This window comes from Hemicordylus capensis, chromosome 1 (assembly GCF_027244095.1).
Source record: "Hemicordylus capensis ecotype Gifberg chromosome 1, rHemCap1.1.pri, whole genome shotgun sequence".
Taxonomy (NCBI): Eukaryota; Metazoa; Chordata; class Lepidosauria; order Squamata; family Cordylidae; genus Hemicordylus; species Hemicordylus capensis.
The window spans coordinates 286,188,796-286,213,645 of record NC_069657.1 but is presented as its reverse complement, the minus strand read 5'-3'; the positions used below and the strand labels follow the sequence as shown (position 1 = coordinate 286,213,645).

The 24,850-nt window shown below is 42.4% G+C and overlaps 1 protein-coding gene across 14 annotated transcripts in view; it reads left to right on the top strand.

The window, feature by feature from the left end:
* Positions 1-3,561: 3,561 nt before the first annotated feature.
* Positions 3,562-24,850, top strand: part of LOC128340628 (uncharacterized) — a 155,918-nt gene continuing 134,629 nt past the window's right edge. For 11 of the 14 annotated variants that reach the window (XR_008313838.1, XR_008313839.1, XR_008313840.1 and 8 more), the window contains exons 1-2: positions 18,495-19,677; positions 21,390-21,451. Coding sequence is in view for 8 of the 14 variants with exons in the window: in XM_053285963.1 (XP_053141938.1) it covers positions 19,587-19,677; positions 21,390-21,451 (153 nt within the window). In the remaining 6 variants the exon portion in view is untranslated. Of the gene's footprint in view, positions 3,686-16,644; positions 17,393-18,494; positions 19,678-21,389; positions 21,452-24,850 lie in introns of those variants that run through there. The other 3 variants (XR_008313842.1, XR_008313841.1, XM_053285960.1) reach the window with 2 other exon arrangements.

Genomic DNA, 24,850 nt, shown 5'->3' with positions numbered 1-24,850 from the left:
GAGCAGATCAAATCTCTGGATTGGGGGGGGACCCCCAAATCACTCAAAGGCATTTTAAATTGGCAAGGGACCACAACGGTTACCAAGAGGAATGAGCAGACTGAACCTCTGAACCCCCCCAAATAGTGGAACTGCCCCCCAAAAAAGAATCACTTAAAAACCTCACCAACCGTGGATATTTGGGTCATGACCTGTCACTCGGGCAAGACCTGTCACAATTTCCTATTCGCATCTACTCAAAACCTCATTTGGTAAAATGGTGGTTGGCAAGGGATGACTGTATGTCCCTGAGGGTTGTGCAATCCTCAGGACATATTTTCAGGAGGAACAGTGGGCCCCCATAGCAGCAGTATAGCATTAGACTGGATGTCAGACATTACTGACAGACACGCACTTCCATCTCTCCTATTTGAATATGAATGATGGAGTATATACTAGGGATGTGCAGAGCTCAAAACAGGCCATTTTGAGTGTTTTGGGCTCAAAACATAACACCATTTAAATAAAAGGGCCTGTTTTACACTCAAACAAACAAAACAACAAACATTTATATCTGAAATGTTTTGATGTTTCTGTTTGAAACATTTCGAGTGGTTTAAGCTCAAAACAGAACACCCTTTAAACAGAAGGGCCAGTTTCAAACTCGGAACAAAACAAACATTTCTAGTGCCATTTTGGAGGCCTGTTTTTCCCTTGCTGATTGATTCTCTGGCACTGGCTTCCAAGTGGCTTGCAATCTCCTTGCTTCTTGGTTGGCTTGTTATCATATAAATCAAGTCTTGTCGTGAGCAATGGTACCCCCATTGGCTGGGGGATGGAGTGGGGAGGAGGGGAACACAAAATGAGGGAATTTCAAATTGTATTCAAAGGGACTGGGAGGCAGAGAGAGCCCTTATACTGTGCCTTTCATGAAGGAGAGGATACATTAGTAAAGGGGAGGAGGGAGGGAGGTTTGATTTTGTGGTTTTGTATTCTCAGCACTGAGTATAATATGCTGTGCTTTGCTGCTATAATAATAATCTGGTTTTGCTGGATCTCAGATGGACAAAGGCAGAACTTAGGTGCCTGCCTTCCTTGAGTTGTGGTTTGTTTTGTTTGTGAGATAGTGTTGTGGTGAGAAATGGACAATGGCAGCTCTGTGTGTTTGTGTAATATTTCTTGGTGATTGCTGTGATGAGCTTCATGTCTGGCCTTGAGACTTACTTACTTATTGTATTTGTTTGATTTTTATACCATCTTTCATAAGACATCCCAAGGTAGTTTACAAAAGTTAAAATACAACTCCATAAAAATCACATAAAAAACATTAAAATCAGTAACTTGCACTTCAATCACTTCTCTGGTCTGCTCTGCAATCTGCTTTGCAAGGTGTACTCAGTCAAAAAATGTGGCTGAAGTTGCTCCTAATTAAGGGTGCTGCTGTGGGAGCTGTTGTAATGCAGCTGTTGCAAAGTAATGTAAGGTGTGTGTGAGAGAGGAACCTGTGCCAATGATGTTATTGCAGTGCAGGCACTGTGGCTGGTAGTGGGTTCTGGGTCAGTGGTGTTTTTTGTTTGTTTGTTTGTTTTGTTTTTGCCATTTTGGGATTGTGTTTGAAATGTGTGTTCAGTTTTGGGAGGGACAGATTCCCTCTTACTGTGTGCTTCTGCAGTGTTTTTCAAGGCAGGTTTGCAAAACTGCAAACTGCAATTGCAAACTGCAATGCAAAACTTGTGTGCAGTGGACTCTGAGAGTGCAGCTTATTCTGGCCATAGGGGGAAATGGGGAAATGTGAAAAAACCCATTGTTCCCCATGGGTATTTCCTAGGGACACCAAAGTGGATTGGGTGGTAGGGCATGAGGGGTTCTACTTACCACCCAACCCACAAAAGAAATGAGGAAGTGGGTGATTTTTAGCAAATTTTTAACCTTTTCCCCATAGGATCCTATGTGGGTTTGGGGAAAGGTTAAAAATTTGCTTAAAGTCATCTGTTTGTCCATTTCTTTTGTAGGTTGGGTGGTAGGTTACACCCGTCATGCCCTACGACCCAACCCACTTTTGTGTCCCTAGGAGCTACCCATGGGGAGTGTTTCAGGTTTCCCCGTTGTTCCCTATGGCTGGAACACTCCAAACATTTTGCGTTGATGAATCACACAGCTGGCTCGACTGCTGTTTCAATGAAATGTTTTGGACATTTTGCATTTCATTTTGAGCTCAAAACAGAATGCAAAATCAATTTCATTCACATCCCTAGTATATACTGTATCACAATGGGCCTTCAAGGTTCTCTGTATTTCCTATTTCCAGTAGTAATTCTGCTTGAATCAGAGTCTGACCTCCTCTTGTGCAACACGCCATCAAACAACATCACTATTATTGTAATTGTCACCTAAAACGCCTAATTTTAAATCCATCTTTATTGAATGTAAAAAGGTGTCAGAAAATACATATGTCAGCAGATGGCACTCTTTAGATTTACTGACTATCTATATGCATGCATATAGAACCAAACCTTTTATACAAGATACCACCTGATCATATCAGCCTAGGTCAGCTTCGCATCACAGGAAGTTATAAAGATGCTACAACTATCAGAAAGCTGTAAACACACGAGGGTAAAGTGAACATACCAGAATGCCTGCAAGAAATGATCACTCCAGCGGAGGCTAACAGGCAAAGAGTACAAGAGGCCCCTTTCAGCATGACGGGGGGAATATGGATAGAAATAATGCTTCATTTGTCTGCCTTCAATAATTGCCTTCTCACAAGTAATAAGACTTGTGAAAACTCAGCCATATAAAGCTGCCAAACACTGAGTCAGCCCACTGGTCCTTCTAGTTCAGTATTGTCTACACTGTTTGGCAGTGGCTCTACAAATGGCCGCCTCAACTTTGGCCTCCCAGCTGTTTTTGGACTACAACTTCCATAATCCCTAGCCACAGTGGTCACTAGCCAGGGATTATGGGAATTGTAGGCCAACATTTGCAGGAGAGCCCAAATTGAGCAGTCCTGTTCTCCAAGGATCTTTCTCAGCTCTAGCTGGAGATGTCAGGCATGGAACCTGCCTGTGAAGCTTCCACTCAGCTATGGCCCCTCTCCAATCATCATGCTTGCCCATCTCAACCTCAGACCTTTAGGGAGGTCAGTGACTTGTTCTGTGGCTAGGATTCTGGGTTGGAAAATGGAAAATCTAGGCTTAAATCCAACTCGTGCCAAAACATATGTAACCATACCCATATCATATGCAGCCACTATATATACCATAACCAGTGTGTTGTTGACTACAACTCCCAGCATCCCCAGTCAAAGACTGTTGTAGCTAGGGATGCTGGTAGTTGTAGTAAACCATAGGCGGAACGTGGGGGGCAGGCAGGGCACTGCCCTAGGTGCCACTGAGGTGGGGGCGCCACGCCAGTTCCTGGCACCCCCACCCCATTGCCCACCTGCCCAGCCCCAGGGCCCCTCAGCCACTTGCCTCCAGCTCCGGCCTAGGATCAGCGAGGCCTAGATCGGAGCAGCCTGCAAACTGCAGAGCTCTTCTCTCCCTGCCTCTCAGCTGATCGGCGGGTGGGCGGAGCTTCCAGAGAGGCCTCCTCCGAGTAGGCCTCCCTGAAGCCTGAACTCGAGTAGGCCCCAAGAAAGGCAGGAAGGAGGCTGGCCGAGCTCCCTGCAGCAGACCAGACCATCCAGCACAGCTTTTGCAAGGTAGGCTGTGAATTCCTTTTTGTGGTTACCCCCATATATGAGGATCTGCTTGCCATAGGGCTTTGATATGGGTGGTGGGGCAAGTCTGAGAAGTCTCTGAATATTTAATTTAAAACAGACTGAAAAATGTGCTGGCTTTAAAAACAAAAACTATCTAAAAAGGCCTATAAGTGGCTTGTTTCATGGCAGAAAATTACAAAAACTTCTGGAAAAAAATATTTATTTATTTATTCATTCTTTCTTTCATTCATTTATAAATGCACTTATGTTCAAGTTGTTTTGCGACCCAGAAGGTCTGAGTGAGAACTGTGAAGCATGTGTTGTGCTTTTATTTTATTTTATTTTTCTTGTGTGTGAACTGCTCTCCAATAACTTGCAGGGACTTCAGGGTAAATCTGGCCAACATGTGAATGCAGCACCTCCATTCCAGAGGAGATGTGTGTTAAAGGGCTTTAAAAGCCTCCTGTGAAAAACCTCCTGGAATCAAACTTGACTGAATTTGTTCAGAATTCTGATAAAACAAACATAGGCTCACCCTGCATGGTTGAAAGTCTCCTTGGCTAATCTGCAGTGAGGGGGCCATTTTAATAATTAGCGTTGCTAATGTGTTCTAGGCATTAAAAGTAGCACAAATATATAGTACTGAATGTATATCACTATATACTGTGAAGTGTGCATGTGTGTGTTCAGTGAAATGTATTTCCAGGCAGCATACTTATTTTGAAATATCAGCCTTAAATCCTTGGGGGCCTGGGGTGTGTGGAGGCCCTGGACTTTGAGGGACTGGGGGCCCATTTTAAAACCTCATCTTGGCCCATTACAACCTTGCTATGCCCCTGGCGGTCACTACACATGGGTTTCTGCGCAACACCTGCACAGAAGAAACTTCCATGTAGAAAATGTGTTTCTTGTAAATAGACCCTGAATTTTCCATCCATGACTAGGATATTTGAGAGTTAGAGTCAATAATAAAAGAACAGCACGCTGCTTGTGACAGGAAGGGGCAAATTACAATGATTTCTTAGTCTGGCAGGGGCTGGTTTTGGCCCTGGCAGAACTTGGCTGTCTGCTCCTGTTGCAAATTCCCCTGTCTAGTGTGGCAAACTAATGTATCCTCCTCCCTCTTGGTGTCAGAGTAAGCACTGGTGTGGTGAATGCACACATACCCCATCATGAGCCAACAGTCATCATAAGACAAAGGCGGGCAGGAATCATTCACTGGTTTATAGACACCCCCCCAACCACCGCCACCTTCTTCCCCTATTTTGCTAGTGTCTATTTGGGCAGGTCATCCTCTAGGACAAAGTCTTTTTTTTTTAAGAATGAGATGAGACAGAGGAAATGACACTTGGAATCCTTGCATAACTCCTGACTGTTGTTCTAAGTCTTTTACAGAGATGGCTCATGTTTTCAGGTTTTGATCAACAACCATGTCTAGCTGGTACTGTGTTCCTTTTAACAGAGATTTTCAGATATTGTTGACTACTAGTCCCATCGTTCCTGTTTGGACAGGGGTGCAATTTCAGTGCTTGCCCTAGGCACTATTTTCCCTAGTCATGCCTCTGTAGTCAACATCTGGGAACACTGACCATAACCCTACGTGGCTACCTCTACTGATGTCAGGAGGGCTGATATGCAACTCACAAGCACTGAATCTTCCTCACCTGCTCCTTTTCTTTGCATCTGTTCCTCTGTAGCTGCTTTACCTGCAGCCAAGATACCAAATCAAGTGGAATCAGCCCCAGTTCCAGAACTCTGCTTCCAAAAGTTTTGCAGAATTTTGGTATACATGGTGCCCACATAACTGGTACCTCCACCCTTAGCAATGGAGCTCGCCAAGTGGCCTTGGACAAAACAAAAATTATGTTGGTTGTTGGGAACTGAGGTGCTCACTGGAGGTGGATTGAGCAATACTATTAACAATGAGTTCCAATTGCTCTCTTGGGGTTGGTTTGCAGTCCTCGGTAAACTCTGGATCTGGTCTTGCTGCTTGGAAGAATGTGACAGCTTTGGCAGGAAGGCCTTTTATCCGTTATATCCCATGTGCCATTTTCACTGTTTCCTGGAAAATGCTTCATTATTCTACATTTTATGTTATGGTTACAGCGGGGGAAAGCCTAATATTTTTCTTTTACATATTTTTTAAGGGCACTTTTACATATGAGAAAGAAAATGGTTCATATGAGAAAGAAAATGGAATTATTTTGTGGTATTTAACAGAAGAAACTTTTTTTTAAAAGTAGCCCCATTCATTTGACAGTTTAATTAGAATGTTGCAATGGGCATGCATTTCTCACTCTATAGAACAGAGGATTTCTGGGTTAAGCATGTTAGCACCATTACAATAGTTGCATATCTGAGATCACGTGCTATGGAATGTCAACTCTCACACCAACACACAGGAGTGACCAAAATTAGGAGTACAAAAACGCTATTTTTTAAAATGTGGATTTTGATACCACTGAAAAGAAATACAATGTCGTTAGTTGTCTTCTACTATGAATATTATCCCCACAATATATTATTAATCATATTTAATTTTATTAAATTTATTTATTGTCCTTGTATATCACCCCAAACTTCCATCTCTGGGCAGCTTACAGCAACATAAAACAAATTAAAGCATAAAACCTTAAAACAATTTAAAACCACAAGTCTAGTTTAAAAGCTTGGGTGAATAAATGTATTTTAGAGACTTTTTAAAAGTTGTGAGAGATGGTGGGGGGGCTCTTATTTCAGCAGGGAGTGCATTCCAGAATCTCAGGGCAGCAATAGAGAAGGCCTGGCCCTGTGTAACCACCAGATAGCTGGTGGCAACTGCTGACAAACCTCTCTGGATGATCTCAATGGGTGGTGGGGCTCATAGTGAAGAAGACGTTCTCCTAAACACCTTGGGCCTAAGGGGTACATGGAGCCTCATTTCTAAAGCCATCATCATCTACAGACTACAAAGTCTTTACAGGCAGCTTATATGGCGTGGAAGTTAAGATTGGCACCTTAACTTGCAATTTCCATTCTTTAAAGAGCACGAGTGAAAATGTAAAGCATCTTGACTCTCACCTTAAACTGAAGGTTTATTGATTACTGAATTAACCATAAGCTTGACACTGAAAATAAAACCATTAGAAGAGACAGCAAATAAAACCTTAACTGGCTAATTGAACTGAACAAGAAATTCACGGCTTAGCGTCTCTGACATCCATTTTGCTCTTGGCCTGTCAGTCCACCTGCCTTTAAAAAGACACAAAAACCTTTCCTGTCCACTTTCTTTGTGCGAACAGCATATGACTCCTCCCACCTTATGTGACTTTCCTTCGCTCTCCCTTCTCCTTGTCTCCACTTTTGCTGAGCTTCTACTTTTGGACATGGGGGGGTGGGGTTGGGGAGGGGGGGATACACAACGTATGTATAATTAGAAATCGAAGCACAACAGTTTGTATCCAATGTTAATTCTGACTCAGTTAGGAGAAGGCAACTGCCCTCCTTGCCCCCTCAGTAGGGGTGTGCACGGAACTATTCTGGGTGGTTCAGTCCGAATTTGAACTGAATTTGAACCGAAATGCTGATCCATGAACTGGTTCACTGGCGGGAGGTTAGATTTGTGCAGTCGAACTGGGTCAAACCGGTTGGGGTAGTTATGCTTGTAAAGGAGAATCCGGTAAGGATTCCCCACTCTAAAAGGGGGTTGAAGGGGCAGGCAGGGGCAGGCGAGAGAGCACCTTGCTGCTGGTGGTGTGGTGGCAGCAGCTCCTGAGCAGCGGCACTTCCTCTAGGCCCCGCCAGCACTTTCTCCCCAGCATTATGGGCTGACAGGGGCCCAGTTCCAACCTCCGTGCATGCAAGGAGACCAGAACCAGACCCTCACTGGCCTGCGCTGCTGCGGGGTGAGTGCCGGCAGGGCGTAGAGGAGCTTCCACCACTGAAGAGCCGCTGGTAAGGCAACTTCTTGCCTGCCCGTCCTTTCAACCCCTTTTTAGAGTTAGGAATCCCCTTTGCTTGTAAAGGGGAATCCTTACCAGATACCCCTTTACAAGTATAGCCACCCGAACTGGTTCGAGCTTGAACTGGTCGTATCAGGCTGGCTCAAACTGAACCCGGATTTGATTAAAACCAGTTCTGCCCATCCTTACCCCTCAGATGCCCGCACTCCTACCTCCTATGTTCCCTTTCCCTTGAGACCTTTCCTTCACCAATTTTTCCTGGTACCTACTTTCCTGGTCCATCCCTTCCTCTTTTTTTCTTGACATAACGGCTAGCTTTTACCACTTCCTCTACTTGTTCTTTAGCTCTCCTACCTCCTAAACTCTGTTGTCAGCTTCCAATGCACCCAGTCTCTCTACCACCTCCAGGTTCCCTACCTAAATTATTCCTTTTGCACCAAGACCTCATGAGGTTTTCACCAGTCAAATTTGTGTTTCTGTTCCCTTGTCATTCAATTGCTGGTGCATGTTATTAATTATTATTATTATTATCATTTATTACTATTTACTACTCCAACTACTATTACTACAATTACGGCATCAACAAAGCATTCACAAAACCGTTTACACAGGAAAAGATTGTTTCCTGCCCCCACCAAAAAAGTTTTACAATCTAAAAAGAAACACAAAGTAGACAGCAGCAGCAGCCACTGGAAAAGCACTGCACTATGGTATCATAGAGACAATTGCTCTCCCCTACAAGAGAGCTACACCTTTAAAAGGTGCCTGTTTGCCCGGTAGCAGGAGTTTTGTCTCTGAAAAGTTAGAATGTGCAGAATGTTCAATAACATCACATAGCCAAAGGCTCCTAGGCGACAGGCAATGCCATGCAGATGTAGATGTTCACTTTCAAGAAAAGATGACACTTCCAACATATGGTGTGTGCAATCATGTTGTGGTATTTATTAACACACGTACATTTCTGGTCTTTTGTTTCTTCTTCTCCTGGTAAGATCTTATCTACTTGCAGTCTCTGTCTTACAGTTCATTCAGCAGGTGAAGTGTGATGTCTGCTACAGCAAAGGTAGTGTAAACAGGACTTTCATGTGGACAAAATGGCTCTTGTTACTTTTTTGTTGCAGTCAAAAAATCCATATATTTCTCCATTCCTGCAAGTTTACTCAGTAACCAACTCAAAGTATCATTATTATGTATTTATTCAATTTCTATACTGCCCTTCCAAAAATGGCTCAGGGCAGTTTACACAGAGAAATAACAAAAAAGTGTGGAAACTTTATAATGGTTAGTTTGGCTTTAACAGATACACAAGTGTAGTTACACATTTCATTAATATACTGGTATGAGCTTTAAAAATATCCTTATATTCTGAAGACTGTAGACAATGCCTAACTGATAGCATGCATTACTGACAATCACTAGTACAAGTGAACAGAATTCAAACATGACTCTGTATGCTGGGAAGCATATGCAAGACTCCTGATTATTCAGGCATGCTGGTGCCCCTATATATACATTGCAGCCTTGATTTCAGGGCTTTGGGGCAAGGGGCTTCACTGGTAACGTTATTATATGCTTTGTGGAACATTGTTTTTTATCAAAGACCTTAAAGGAACTGGCATTCCTCTTGTTTTTGGAACAGTGCTCCTCCTCCAATTTGTGCAAATAATGTATTTGTGTGTTTTGTCTTTAGACTTTTATTTTATTGCATGAGCTGGTTGTTATTGTGAAGGGCATGTTGCTAATATACAGTATGTTGAAAATAAACATACCTAATAAGGTCATTTGTGAAATATTCCTGCATTGGTTTTGAGGAGTGTCCCCTTCATCTTCCCGTGTCCCCTCCCAACTTGTTCTCAAGGTTCCTACAACCCCCAAAAGCTACCTTTCAGGGAGCTGCTGGGAAGAGAGGTGGGGGAGTTTTTTGGCATCAACTTCTATATGCTCAAGCCACCTAATGGCTTGCCTAGGGAGCAAGAGTTTGCTGGTTCGAATCCCCGCTGGTATGTTTCCCAGAGTATGGGAAACTCCTATATCGGGCAGCAGCAATATAGGAAGATGATGAAAGGCATCATCTCACACTGTGTGGGAGGAGGCAATGGTAAACCCCTCCTGTATTCTACCCAAGAAAACCACATAGCTCTGTGGTTGCCAGGAGTCGACACTGACTCGACAGCACAACTTTACCTTTACTTTCTATATGCCCACGGAAGTTAAGTTTTTGTTTGTTTGTTTGTTTTTTGCTTCATTTCTGTGCCGCCCACTTTGGCTCTGCCCACCACCTGCCCTGCCTGGTGCCCACCCAGTCCCAGGATTCACCAGCCACCACTGCCATAAACTCATTTCGCCAGGACAGGGACTGGTACAATAGACCTTTTTCATTTTTGTTGGGAGATTCCAAGTGACACAGTAACTTGAATGCCTGTGTTATATCCGTAAGCAGTTTGGTGCAGTCCAATTTTAACAGTAGGTTTCCGACCACTAGTCTTTGCCAGCCAACCGGCAATGCTGGTCACTTGCTGCTATCTTTCCCAGCACCATATGCTCTGTTTTTTAGCCTACTTTCCAGTATTTATTTATTTATTATTTATTCAATGTCTATACCGCCCTTCCAAAAATGGCTCAGGGTGGTTTACACAGAGAAATAATAAATAAATAAGATGGATCCCTGTCCCCAAAGGGCTCACAATCTTTAAAAACAAACAAACATAAGATAGACACCAGCAACAATCACTGGAGGTACTGTGCTTGGGGTGGATAGGGCCAGTTCCTCTCCCCCTGCTAAATAAAGAGAATCACCACATTAAAAGAAGCCTCTTTGCCAAGTTAGCAGGGGTAGGCTTATGAGACCACCCAGCATTCTCTGTGTGTGTCCGTGTGTCCCCCCCACCCCGCCCAATCAACTTCGCAACGCCTGCACCAATATGAACCAAATTGGATACAGTTGTAGGGACACACAGGAACATCTCAATGGCGTAGTTTGTGATGATGTCATCCACCCTGATCCAAGATGGTGGACGCATTAACTTTTGAGGTGCAAGTGGGCTAACTTGTGAACCGCCTAACTGATTTGAACCAAATTTGCTACAGATGTAGAGACACACAGGGATGCCCAAAGGGTGTGGTGTGTGACGATGTCATCCACTCCAATTCAAGATGGTGACCCTGTGAACATCTGAGGCACAAGCAAGCTAATTTATGGACTGTCTAACCAATTTAAACCAATTGCAGTGAGTAACACATAGGGACACCTCAATAGTTTAGTTTGTGATGATGTCATCCACCCCATCCAAGATGGTGGATGCATAAACTTTTGAGGCACAGGTGGGCTAACTTGTGAACCGCCTAACCGATTTGAACCAAATTTGCTGCAGCTGTAGGGACATATAGGGACACCTCAATGGCAAAGATTGTGACAATGTCATCCACCTCAATTCAAGATGGTGGACAAAAGCTTTGGAGGTGCAAATGTACCAAATTGTGGTCTAACCAATTTGAACCAAATTTGCTACAGCTTAATGGACACATAGGGATGCCCCAATGGTGTAGTTTGTGATGATGTCACCCACCCTGATCCAATATGGCGGATGCATAAACTTTTCAGGCACAAGTGCACTAACTTGAGGACTATCTAATGGATTTGAATCACATTTGGAACAGCTGTAGTGTCACTAACACATAGGGATACCTCAATGGTTTGTAATGATGACATCCACCCCGATCCAAGATGGTAGACACATGAACATTTGAGGAGCAAGAGATCTAACTTGTGGACCGCAATTTGAACCAAATTTAGTCCAGATGTAGAGACAGTGAAAGGAAAGTAGGCTGATTAGTTCTTACTAGAATTCTTACTAGAACAATTTGTTATTTCTATACTATCTCCCAAGAGTTAGGAACATAGGAAACTGCCATACACTGAGTCAGACCATTGGGCTATCTAGCTCAGTATTTTCTTCACAGACTGGCAGCAGCTTCTCCAAGGTTGCAGGTGGAAATCTCTCTCAGCCCTATCTTGGAGAAGCCAGGGAGGGAACTTGAAACCTTCTGCTCTTCCCAGAGCGGCTTCATCCCCTTAGGGGAATATCTTGCAGTGCTCACACATCAAGTCTCCCATTCATATGCAACCAGGGCAGACCCTGCTTAGCTATGGGGACAAGTCATGCTTGCCACCACAAGACCAACTCTCCTCTCTTAACCTCCTCTCTTAACTGTTCTTTCTGAACAGAGCAGGAGGGAGGGAGGGAATTTCCCTCCGCCTTCCTTTCTAGCTTCATGAGAAGAAATGATTTCCTAGTCTTTAGAAAGATGCACCAAATTTCAGCCATTAGACAGCTCCATCTTTTGGGACACAGTTCTGTTCAGCATGTATTCTCAACCACTGAAGAGTTTTCAGAAAGACCCAAGTGGAGATGTATGCTTTGAGACCCTCATGATAGAGAAGATCTTCTTACTATAGTCTTGTTCATTGTTTAAAAGTTGGAGGATCTGAGGCTAAGAGACTGTGATTTGTCAAGGGCTACCTAGAGATCTCCTGGCAGATCACTCTTTTATCACTATACTACACAACCAAGTAGCAACCAATCAAGAGACTTTAATGCTGTTGCACTTGACATTCTAATGCCCCTGTGAAAAAATTATTTTCCAGCCCCGCTTAGGATCAAAGATCAACAACGCTTTGAGAACAAAAACGTTATGCATTACCATTCTGTTTTGTGTCATTCCCCAAAATACCTAGACTGCACTTAGAATACTTCTAGACTTGAGCTGAGAGAGAACAAGTATGCCTTTGAATTGTTTTTCTGACTTTTAAGGGGTAATGTTCTTCTCAAGGTTTTTCACTGATCCTAAATGTGAATCTGTTGAACTGCTTTTGCTTAGTTGTCACCACAGGACTATAAAGTACCATAGTAAAATGGACACTTTGGTGTCTGACATCTGCCAAGCTGCTATTAACTGCAGTGCAAACAAAACCACATTAAGGAATTAATTAATTTGGGCAGGTGCACACAGCCAGACTACACACTTGGCACACATTCAAACATCTGGGTTTCAACCCCACAAGGCTCACCTTAAGCTTGAACACCCAGAAAGATTTTAAAACATCCATCTTTGGACATGATGTACAGTGGGACTTCCTAGCAGGAACAAACATCTCAGTTGTTTAAAAAAGTGTGCCCCCAGGGTGTTTGCATTCATTGAAAAAGACTTGCTGGTAGAAAATAATAGAGCATGTGCTTTGGAGAAATGGAAGAACAATCCTAATAATGTTTTGGCCCTATAAGCTGTCCATCAGATTCCATAAGTCTGTGCTTCTGTCTGCAATGAGGTTTAGGGGAACAGATATTCCTACATATTTCACTAGACCTGCACTTGGGTTGATGTTGAGGGCAGGCACCATGAACACTCTTAAAGAGCCAGATTATTAGAAATATAAGCCTCAGTTGAATGGTCAGGAGGTGGCTACTAGCAAGCAGTATGATATTGGCCTATCATCATAAGCCTTCTCCTTTGCGTTTGGAATATAAGCTTATGTAAGTTTTAATTTATTAACCATTTCAAACAATGCAATGTTTAACTGTGATGAGATCATCTTTCCTTGAAGATCAGTACTGTTGAGGATAATTTGAGTGGTGTGAGCTGTATGCAGCTCTGGCTGCAGGGTGATGCTTTTCAACCTGTGAAAGTTGTATTTTTTACCTTCATCTCTCCCCTTTCTTCCATCATGATCCTCAAGGTAAGATCCAGGCAGTCTCCTGTGCAGGCACTGACTAGAGCCAGTTCTTCTTGCTCTTCAGCACGGTTGCTGCCTCATAGGCCCTGTGCTCTCTATGCACACACAGCACCCATTTTCATGCAGAATTTCATCCCATTGGATCCATCTAAATGTCTTTTTAAAAAATTGAATGTTTGTCCTTCATTAAAAAAATACACTTATATAGCAAAAACATGCAGCCATTTTTATTCACTAGTGTTGTGTTACCCGTTGTAGACACATCCTCTTTAAAGCCCACATTATTGCTGATCATTAAAAACCTTTCCAGTGAAAGCAATTCTCTACTTTTCTCTACCCTGTTACATATATGGGTTTTGATTTATTTTCTTTTTCTCAGAAAAGATCAAGTTTCCAAAAATGTTCTGAATTTCCACTAGTCTAATAAAGGAATCATTAATGGGCTTTCCCCCAGAATTTTCCTGATGATATGTTGCTATGGAAGTCAGCTACTTAAGAAACATCTCTAGGAAGCAGCATTGTGCTATTAATACAGCACTAATGAAAAGAAGTTCATAACCCCTTAGTGTAGATAAATTGGAACGATATAGACCCAGTGTTTTATACCACGTTTTAATCAGTAAAAATGTTTGCTCAAAGCCATAGTAGCTAACCCCATAAAGAGGTACACTATCCAAATATTTAAGTCTAAACCTGAAAGTGCAAGCCGCTTTATATTATTACTGAATTTATCATGAGAAATGAGTAGCTGTCCAGAAGATTAAAGAACCATGCCTGAGATACAACTCCTGACACAATCCTACATTTACTATACTTTTGTGCAGATAGGAAGACAAAGTTAAGACAATGACCTTGTTTGGCAACTAGTGCAGGGCAAAGCACTAGGGATGAGCAAATTGATTTAAATTTGAATTGATTCAACTCCGTTCTAGGCAATTTGAGTGATCTGAATCTGAATCGAATCACCCCTAAAAAGGGTGATTTAATTTGAATTCAAATCAAATTGACCTGATTCGAATTCAAATCAATTTGAATTGATCCGACAACTATTCTGGTGCCTTTTTTAAACCATCCAGGCACCCTGATTAGTTGAAAAAGGCACCAAAACAGGGTTGAATTGAATGTGAATCCAAAACGAATTGCAAAATTTGATTTGTGCACATCCCTATAAAGCACCTGGTCACAACCTTATTTCACAAAACAAGATAAAACCAAACTATTTACACTGGAAGTAAGGCTTTGAAAAGATAGCTGGATGGCAAACTCCCTAAATGCTACTATTCCGCGTATCTCTAGCTGTAGGATAGACAGGCCCACCAACCCTGGCTGTTAGAACAGCTCAGGCTCAGTGTTCCCTCTAACAGGGATTCAGATGTTGTTGACTACAACTCCCATAATCCCCAAGCAAAAGCCATTGCAGCTGGGGATTCTAGGAGTTGTAGTCGATGACATCTGAGATTCCCTGTGAGAGGGAACACTGCTTAGGCTGTTGGGTGGGGGAGGTTGAGGCAAAGCCCCACTGCCCACTGGAGGTTTGTTCCAACCTCCTCTCCTACTGCCTGCTTACATTTGTGAGGTGGGCAGCTGAAAAGGGAAGGCGCAGTCCCCTTCCAGTCAGCCACCGCACCAACCTCAAATTGACCAACCTGCTTCTCTAGACTTCTTTTTCTCCATGTCTATCTTGCAGACCCCGGCCCTTTTGCCATCCAGTTTATCCCACCAGATAAAGTTGTGATGGGTAGATCAAGTCAAACCACAGCCAAATTGCCCTACCAGGACTGTCCTGGTGAAGGCAAAAATACCTGCCTTCCCCCCTTTGCCAATATGGGGAAGGAAAGAAAAAGTTCCCTCACAAAATCATCATGCGCCATCGTGGCATCTCAGGTGGAGGCCCAAACCCCACACTACTAACCTTATCACTAGGCCTCTCAGAGCCAATTGGTAGTGCAGTGGTGGGTGATTGGGCTCTTTTCTCTATCCACTCCAACCTGGCACAGAGGTCAGATAGCATGGCCTGGATCTCTGCTACTAACTACTCTTCCCACAGTGGGGAGTCTTCATCCCATGGCCTTCTCCTCCACTTTAGCACCATGCCAGCATGGTGTAGTGGTTAGAGTGCTGGACTAGGACCAGGGAGACCCAAGTTCAAATCCCCATTCAGCCATGAAACTAGCTGGGTGACTCTGGGCCAGTCACTTCTCTCTCAGCCTAACCTACTTCACAGGGTTGTTGTGAAAGAGAAACTCAAGTATGTAGTCTACCGCTCTGGGCTCCTTGGAGGAAGAGCGGGATATAAAATGTAAAAATAAATAAATAAATAAATAAATAATACTGCCACTGTGCCTCAGACACCGACTTGCGCAACTCATGGAAAGCTGCTCAATGCCCAAGATCCAAAAAGACTCTCTGTATGGCTACATTCACAGCTCCTCTAGGTGCCTGCTGGGGAACTGAAAATGGTGGCCACCCCTTTATATCCTGGCTCTCCTACCTTACGAGAGGCAGGATTCTGAATTAACCCTTTTTTACCGAGACCCAGTCATCACCTCTTTCTTAGAGGCACACATTTCCCACCCAAAGCGAGCACATCACGAGAGGCCCATTCTGAGCTGAATTTCCAGACATACCAACTAGCTGTAAATGTTTTGTTGCTATTTCCCTTTGGCAATGCTAAAAATAATGCATTATTATTATATTAAAGCTCCTGCCAATTTAGTAACACCTGAATAGTACAATTCTCATTAATACACATTTAAAATATATGATTAGGATTATGCACATGTTCCTTAAATTCAGCTTAATTTAAGCTTGTTAAAATAGACCCTGTGGTTCCTGCAACTGTCTCTTTCACCATTTCTGGCAGATATTAGATTTCTCACAAGGCAGGAATTTTAAAACACAGACCAGCTCCAAGATATGCTACTATAAAAGCTATCAGAAGATCCTAGATTTTACGTGTCTCACTGATCTCTCTCCAGCATCCCTTAACAGCTCCTTAAAACCTTGAGTGATTATTCAAGTCAGGTTTCAATTTATACAAGGTCTCTCAAAGAATCCTTTTTGAAAAGGAAACAATTTTTGGGGGTGGTCACGTTCAAATCCATTTATTTTCATTTTGAGCTTTTAGAAACCAAGATATCCACAATCATTAATAAGCTAAACCCAAAGCAAGATGATTAAAGCAAACAACTACACAATAATATTTAATATCAAAATAGTTTTGAAGGGATCCAAATGTCCATGCTTTTGAGCACTAATAGTTGATTTAATACAAAGCCAATTTAAGGCTCATTTATTAAAATGAGCCTATTTACCCACAGATAAAGCAAAAGGTTTCTGGAAAATCTACATGCAATAGGGAAGTGGAAGTGAGGAAATTTCACCTCTGTGTCCAAAAACATCCTTTTCATTTCACATTACTTTCATAGCAAGTTACTTTTGCACACATGATACAGTCAGCCAATCCTAGAATCCTAATGTTCTCAATTAATCAACTTAATTATTCAGTCACTTCCGTCAAGGCTTAATTGCACTCAGTTTCTTAATTAATGACACAGGATACATAGAGTTAATTTTGTCCATCCCTTGGAGAATGTTTAGTTCCATACTCACTAGAATGATAAACAACTTCAGCTGGTACATTTGATGAGATGCTATGGCCACAATCCAGCACAGAGTTAGGTGTGCTTAGGCCCATTTGTCTCTGTGGGATTGTCAGCTGCTGTGTGCTTCTGAGAGTTTCCAAGCTTTACATTTCACAGTTTAATTTCTTGCAGTTTGTTGCCCAACTAATGTCCTCTTCTGGATGTTTCCATTTATTTCCTACACTTTTGTCTCACTCTTCTTCAGAGAAGAAGCTTCCTCAAAGAAACGAATGTACATTTCCTAGGAGGAATCCCATCCAATCACCTTACAGCACTAGACCCATTTAGCTTCAGCTGTAGAACTGCATGATGACTCTATATTTCCCATCACCCTTCATGACCTGGAGGACTCTGACATTGGAGAGAAACAGAATGGTCTAAATGGCTGCAAGTGGATATTTATTTATTTATCACATTTTCATACTGCCCAAAATGCAGGTTTTGGTAGGTCTCTGCTTTTGGACCATATTGGACGGTCTGATAGGCATCGCCTGCCCTCCGTGCCACACAGAGATGGACGCTCCCAGTGCAATCGGTGCCAGGTAGTAGGTGCTTTGTTGTACCAGAACCTCCCAGAACCCATTCCCATGGAGAAAGCTCTGGGAGGCACTACAATTCTCAGCATCCCAGTGCTCTTTCCCAGCCTCCCTATACCCATCCAGCCTCTTCTGCACAGGCACTGCTCCCCTTACAGAAGACCACCACCTCGCCTCGCACCACCACAAGCTCGCACCACAACCTCGCACCACCTCATTGCACCAGCAGTATCCACCTCCATATGGGCGAGATGCTTATTGGATTGTCTGATATTGTCCAATAGCACAGGCCTAGTATTCAGAACTGGGACCTATAAGGAGCAAGGCTAGAACCCTTGACTTTTGGTGCTTGTTTTTAATGTGGAAAGAATGTTTTGTATGGAATTGCTTTCAATCATGCAAACTCTAACTTGCAATCTGAAATGGTAAAGGTTTATTTCCTCTGTGAAAAATAGGCCTCAGTTGCATTAGCAGGTTGTTGAAGACTCCAAATTTCAGTTTGGACCCAGGGGCCACTTTCTGACGTAACACAGAACTGCGGGTCCAATGGACCTGTTCTGTTATACATTAACTGTCATACTGGGCAGCACACTGCCCATGGAAGAGTCCAAATTGCACCCTCACTTCTCCTCCTAAGAACTGTGTCACCACTGAAGCAACACTGCTTCCATTGAGAGCCATGACACAATTCTAAGGAGCCAGGGAGGCTCTGCAAGCTTGGTAGACATGAGGATGTGGTTTGGGCTCACACAAAGCCAGTGTGTGTGTCCTGCTCTTCCATGGATTACAGCCTGTGTTGTACATCAGTATGGCTACTAATTATTTATCTTATTATTATTATTGGTACTACTACTGCACACTTTATCCCATCCTTCTTCCAAGGAATTCAGGGTACTGTATTTACCTGAATATAAGATTACCCTGAATTTAAGATGACCTCCTTAAACAAATGGGTTAAATATAGGTTATACAATTTACCCAAAAGGAAGAGGACCCTGAATTTAAGACCCCACACCACAATTTCTAACACAAAAGGACTTGCAAAAAACCTAGTCTTGGGTCCAGGTAGATATAGTTCTATACATGGTTTCACCCACCATTTTATCCTCACAACCCTGCGAGGTAGTTAGGCTGAGAGATCACACCTGACCTAAGGCCTCCCAATTAGTTTTATGGATGAATGGGGATTTGAACCTGGATCTCCTAAGTCCTAGGCCAGGTTCAAATGGACCCATGGTTCCATGCCCCGCTCCCCCCCCCTTTTCTATCCACATTCAGACGTTGGGGAGAGGGGCCTCTCTGCAGTCAGTGAGACTGCAGAGAAGCAGGGGAGCTGGCTGTGTGGGCTTCCTTCTTGACAGAAGGACAGCTCACATAGCCAATTGGGCCAGAATGAAGGAGGAGCTTCCTGCCTCAACTCTGGTCCTGTCAGGCCTAAACTGCAGTGCCAGCATTCAAACATAGCACATGCAGCACTAAACCAGAGTTAAGGGTGGCGAAACTCCATTCTGACTGAAGGTACAGGTCCCTTTTCGCCCTTAACATTGGTTTGCCGAGTTTGGATGTGCGGCTTTGGAAACTGGAGGTGAAGGGATCTCCAGTTCCCCAGTACATTCAAACTAAGCTCTATTCTCACATACTTCGCCATACCAGCTCTCGATAGCTTCAGAGCATTCTTCTGTGTTTGGGTTGTCACAGGTACAACTGTATTAAAGTGTCTTAACTATATGGAATGTGCCATTGTACAAGTGCTACTGCTATTCCAATGAATAATTAAAAGAGCATGAAAAAAAATTAAAAGTCTATTTCTGTTCACTGTTATGTATTTGGTCAATCTGACTGATGCAGCTTAGTCAAACTCATGTAAATGCCCCCATATCAGATACAAAAATTTGTTTGTCTTTCAGTATTTTGCAATGAGCATTATGGCAGCAGTAATAACATATGTCATTAATCCTCTGTTTTGCCTTTATATTTTTAGTATACATAAATAAATTAGTGGGGAATTGAGAACATATTTAAACCAAAGTAGGTAATGATTTTATTAGAATGAACAAAACAGAAAAGAAAGCATCAAACAGCAAGCTTTTGAGTCCTACAAAACTCTTCAAAAGGGCAGATGGCAAACAAAAAGGAGCAGGTGGGTAAGGGGCATGTTGGAGGTTCCCCAACAGTATACAGTTTGTAAAATCTAAAGATGGAGTTCAGAGGATTTTGTGCAGAATTGGATCAGCCTCTGAAAGGCATGAGATAGTTTCAATACACACAGATTGCTTCTTGGATACAGGAAGCAAACAATGACTGCATACCTGCCAACATGTCCCTATTTTCCCATTCTCCAGAATGGGAAAATAGGGATATGTTATCAGGTATGTGGCTGTACCCCCATATTTTGGAAATATAAATCTGGGAGACTTACTGAGTCCAGGCTCCAGTAATTGTGCTTACCTAAAACTCACAGGTTTCTTCCCAGGCAGAGAGAGACCAGGAAAAAACTTCAGCCAGTGATCGTATCCATTTGTCTTAATGCTTGTCCAGTAAGTGGCTGCCACTGGGTATCTCTGCTGTGTGGTAAAATGTATCAATTGCTGTCCCAAGATTCCGACAAGCAGGTTTTTAGCCACTAATGGCACACTATTCACTTTTGTAAGGTAGAGTTCCTGAACACTCACCAGCGCTCCATTGTCAAAGAGTCCACAAGAAAGCAAGTCATGCTGAAGCACATCTGCCTAGAAGACCAGATGTGCTTGACAAGCTGCAGGTCTTTTCTTCATCTCATCTCTTTAAACAAACAAACAAAACCTCCCACATCATGGTCAGACTAGATTCTGAAAGGGGGCAAAATGAAAAGATGGATATATATAAAGGACTCCTGATTCTAAATGCTGTTTCTGCAGCAGACAGAATGTGTAAAAAATTAGAGCAGCTGACTATTTCCTTACCTTGATCAAAACTCCTCCTCTGAAGAGTACCAGAAGCCCAGTAATTCAGAAAAATTTATATTCGGTCTGTACTTCCCTAATTGTGACCGATTACTGCTCGTTGTCTTGAAGCAGATTAAGCTGACCTGTGCCTGGAGCTTATTAACGTTGCCACCTCTGACAGAGAAAGAGATTGCACATCCATTCTAAGCAGGGCAGTGCAGGTGTGTCCCCTGATTCTATGGCGCGTACATTCTGGTTATTGCCTTCTGACTGTGCAGAGCTATCATCTTGGTAAAGAGGCATTACGGGCTAGACCCCAATTAAAGACTCGGACATCCTCTTTAGGTTGGTTTGAGGTTCATCCTAGCTTAGCAGCTATGTATCGCCAGCCAGGAAGAACTGGTGGGGCATGGGTTCTGAGAGCATGAATGAGCAAGTGCCTCGTTCACATTTCCTCTCAGCCACAAACCACTGGCTTAAATCCTGTACAGTGCCTGACGAATGGAAAAATGGGGCATGTGTGCTGGCTCTGTGGGTGTGGAAAGCCTGTCCATGCTCTCACAAACACACAGAGCCTCTGTGGCTCTTAAGGATTGTGATATCACTGTGGGATGCATCTCCACCATTCCCAGTGAGAGAAGCATCCTTCAGCAGAGATGCAGCTCTTAGGAGTCACAGAGGCTCTGTGCATTTGCTAGCAGCATCAATGGGTTTTCCACATTCATGGCGCTAGATCAAATGCACCCCATTTTTTTATCAGCATGGTGCCAGTTTCTTAGATATTGTGCACACTATGCAATACAGTTATAATAGTGCTGTATTGTATTGTAAATAAGGCCATTGTATTGTAGTGGGGGTTTTTGGTTTTGTTTTACATATGTATAGAATTTCTTTCAACCATTAAACTATGTCTTGATTTTTAACATAGGTCTAAGAATGGGATCCAAATTATTCCAAGTGCAACATTATTGGATCAGATCTAATTGTCAGGTGAGTCAGGTGGTAGGAGTATTTACACTGAATGAAGAGCTTAACCCTATTTGTACATTATGTTAAACATACATACAGTAGCACATTGCCTGTCTGTATGCTGCATCTGAGGGGGCCTGTACACAGGTCCACTTTTTAAATGAACGCATATACAGTCATACACATACAAACGTGTTCACAGACACCTGTATGCAATTACTCCATAATTGCTTATTTCAATGAACAGGGTTGTCTTTCACATTTTTAAAGTTGTGCACTGGGAAGTCAGGAAGCAACAACCCCTGATAAGTGGATAAATCCCAAATGAAGAGTAAAGATGCTAAATTATAAGAAGATCTGAAACTGCCTGCTACTACCATCAGACCATTGCCCTACGCTCCAGACGGGGGCCTTCTCAGCCCCGTACCCCAGATCCTTTAACTAAAGGTGCTGGATGATGGTCCCACCAATGCCAGAGAGGGTTGACTCCAACTGCAATGTTTTTCCTTCACAGAAAAATACCCAGGAAACACATTTCATTGAAACAAGCAATTCACATGAAGGACCTGCAAGTAGTATATTGTACTCTTGCCTCCCTCCTGCCAACTGGTCTTCCCTAGAAAACTGTGTATCTGTTTCATTGTGATTTAGTTTTTTCCATGTGTTCCTCTGTGGAGGAAAGACATTACATCAAGACTGACCATCAGATGCTATTTTAAGTACAAGTTCCGCAAGCTTCTGGAATAATGTTCATGGAAATGACTATTTGGCACACCTCAGTACCTAGTCCTCCCTTACAAGATACCTAAAGTCTATAAGGAATATTCTGTACAATACAATGCAGAGTTTTAGAGTAAGCAGATGTCAGCCAAGCCACTATGAAATTTATGAAACTATGTGACAAACTATTAGTTGACTTGTTATCTGTCCTCAACTTGGGGAGCTCTCTGTCTCCTTTTGAGACCTATTAGAATAATTTGCTAGAACTGCATGTCATGATAATCTGCTAACATTGCTACTGGACACCAGTACCTCTATGGAACAGAGAATAAGGGATTAGCCATCCATGTTCATGTTGTCTCAACAATATTATCATCTTCCAGCAAATCAGTCACTGTTGATTTCCTGTGGAAAAGAAAAGCTGGCTGCACATGAATGTTTAGATGAATTTGATTGCCATTTTGAGTTGGGTGGTGTATGATGCAGCCAACATAATGCTCCTTTAAAGTGAAGCTACCAGTTTTGAATTTTGTTATTGGTCCTTGCCGTGAGTAAGTATACCCTTGAAGCCATGTTGCTCAAGAAGACAGATGTTGCTAGCTTTTCATCACCTTGCTGCATACACATGACCTCCAGGAGCATTGCTGAGCTTAATGCTTAAAAGTGTGCTGCAGTGCTTGACAGAGCAGATTTGTTTACTCAGTTTAGATAACAGTCTGTAGGTTTTATAGACTCACGGAGGGTGAACTGTCCATGGTGCTTATACCTCTCAACATGATTTTTCCCCATTAGGTTTTATGTGTCTTTCTAAACAGGGACAAAACTGGAACTGTGTCCCTTTCCTCCTGTCCAATACTTTCCTTTATTTCTCTGTTTCCTGTTCATGCTGCTTTCAATCCTGTTTACTTCAAGGGTCACATTTGCCACTATCATTTCCAAATATGTGTTCTACTTAGCTTAGTGGGCCTGACCCATACTGTAACATTTTACTAGCATGTTGAATTTACGAGTGTCTTCTGGGTTCACATAATTACAAGTTTTGCGCAGGTTATACATTCAAGGAATCAATGACTGGTGGAAATGGGTATATGTTAGAACAGCCAAATCAAAATACAGTAGAGAGCTGAACTTAATACTCTGTGGCTTCTCTTTTATCTCACAAGAGCTGGATCAAGGTACTCTACAAAGTGTATTTTTGTTCCAGTTCAGATTGTTTCCCCTCTGTTCAAATCCATTTGAACCCTGCATAGTACCACACATACTATACCAAATATGTACATGACATCTTAGTGTAGTGTTGTGGTTAGAGTTTTCAATGGTTAGACTAGGACCTAGTCTATTGGATAGTACACCAATGTAGTGTAGTAGCTAGGCTGTTGGACTGGGACTGTGAAGATACAGGTTCCCCAAAGCAGACTGAGACATAGGCTGAAAACATAGGCTGAGCACTGCTGGCACAGTACAATGTCGGGAAGGAGTGGAATAACTTGAACCTGTGATATGTTCCTATGCTGGGCAACAAACAAGGAGGGTGGGAAGTTCCTGCTTCAATGCAATTTTCACATACATCTTCAACAGTGCAATTCTATGCATGTTTGCTCAGCAAATCACATTAAAATCAATGGAGATTACTCCCAAGAAAATGTGCACAGGGTTGCCACTGACAGTGCAGTCTTAGGCATGTATGTACGCATATGATTGCAGTCTCTCTCATTGACTGATGGCTTCTAGCTGAACATAAACGATTGACACTGAAAAGGATTCAACCTGATGTGATGTCAGGGGATATGGAGGCTCTGTTTATATATTTGATCCATGAAGGCTGTTTCTTACATGCAAAGTAGAACTTGATGTTGTAATTACAGATGAGTGAATTTACCCTAAGACTGCTTTCATAATTCACTATTCAACAAAATGCATGTTCAGTGAAGGTTGCCAAGTGCCCTTTTTATTTTAAAGAGCTTTCACTGGTTCCAAAAATAGGACATAAAGGATGTTTCTTATATTTTCATATTTCCATAGAGCATAATGAGTGCCCTATATTTCAGACAGAACCCCTCAAAAAAGCTCCTTCCTTCTACAGTTCTAATCTAGCAATCCTAGTTCTGCCTTATAAATGGGAGCAATGTTTTATACACTGTGTGCCTGTTATCACTAACTGAGATTTTATAAAAAGTCAATGTAAAACTGTTGCAAATATTAACTGTGTGCCTCATACTATGTGGAAATAGTGTTGCATTTGGATGTTTTTAACTTGATTTTCTTTCCAAGAGGAGAAACATTACAAATTAAGAAGAGAGTCCTGGGGATTTCATATCAAGATGACAACTGACATTCCGCTTAAACTGCCACTACCCATAAATTAAGCCCATTGTTCTTTGAACATAATTTAATGGGGATCATGTTAGGAAACTGAACCTAGGGACTTTAATTTTGTATAGTACTCACTGTAGGAAGATGACTTCTCCATTAGCTTAATTATACAAAAGCTTCAGAATGTTGCCAAAATTTGATTCTTAACAAAATATGAGTTAATTGGTTTGATATTTCACTGTATTGCTTATTTCTTTGTTAATTGGATGGCCAAAACACATCAGATCAAATATTGATCTGATGTGACCACAGTCTTGATCTGATGCCATCATGTGGCCATAATCTATATGTTAATAAATTATAGAATTATTAATATTGGTAAAGTGC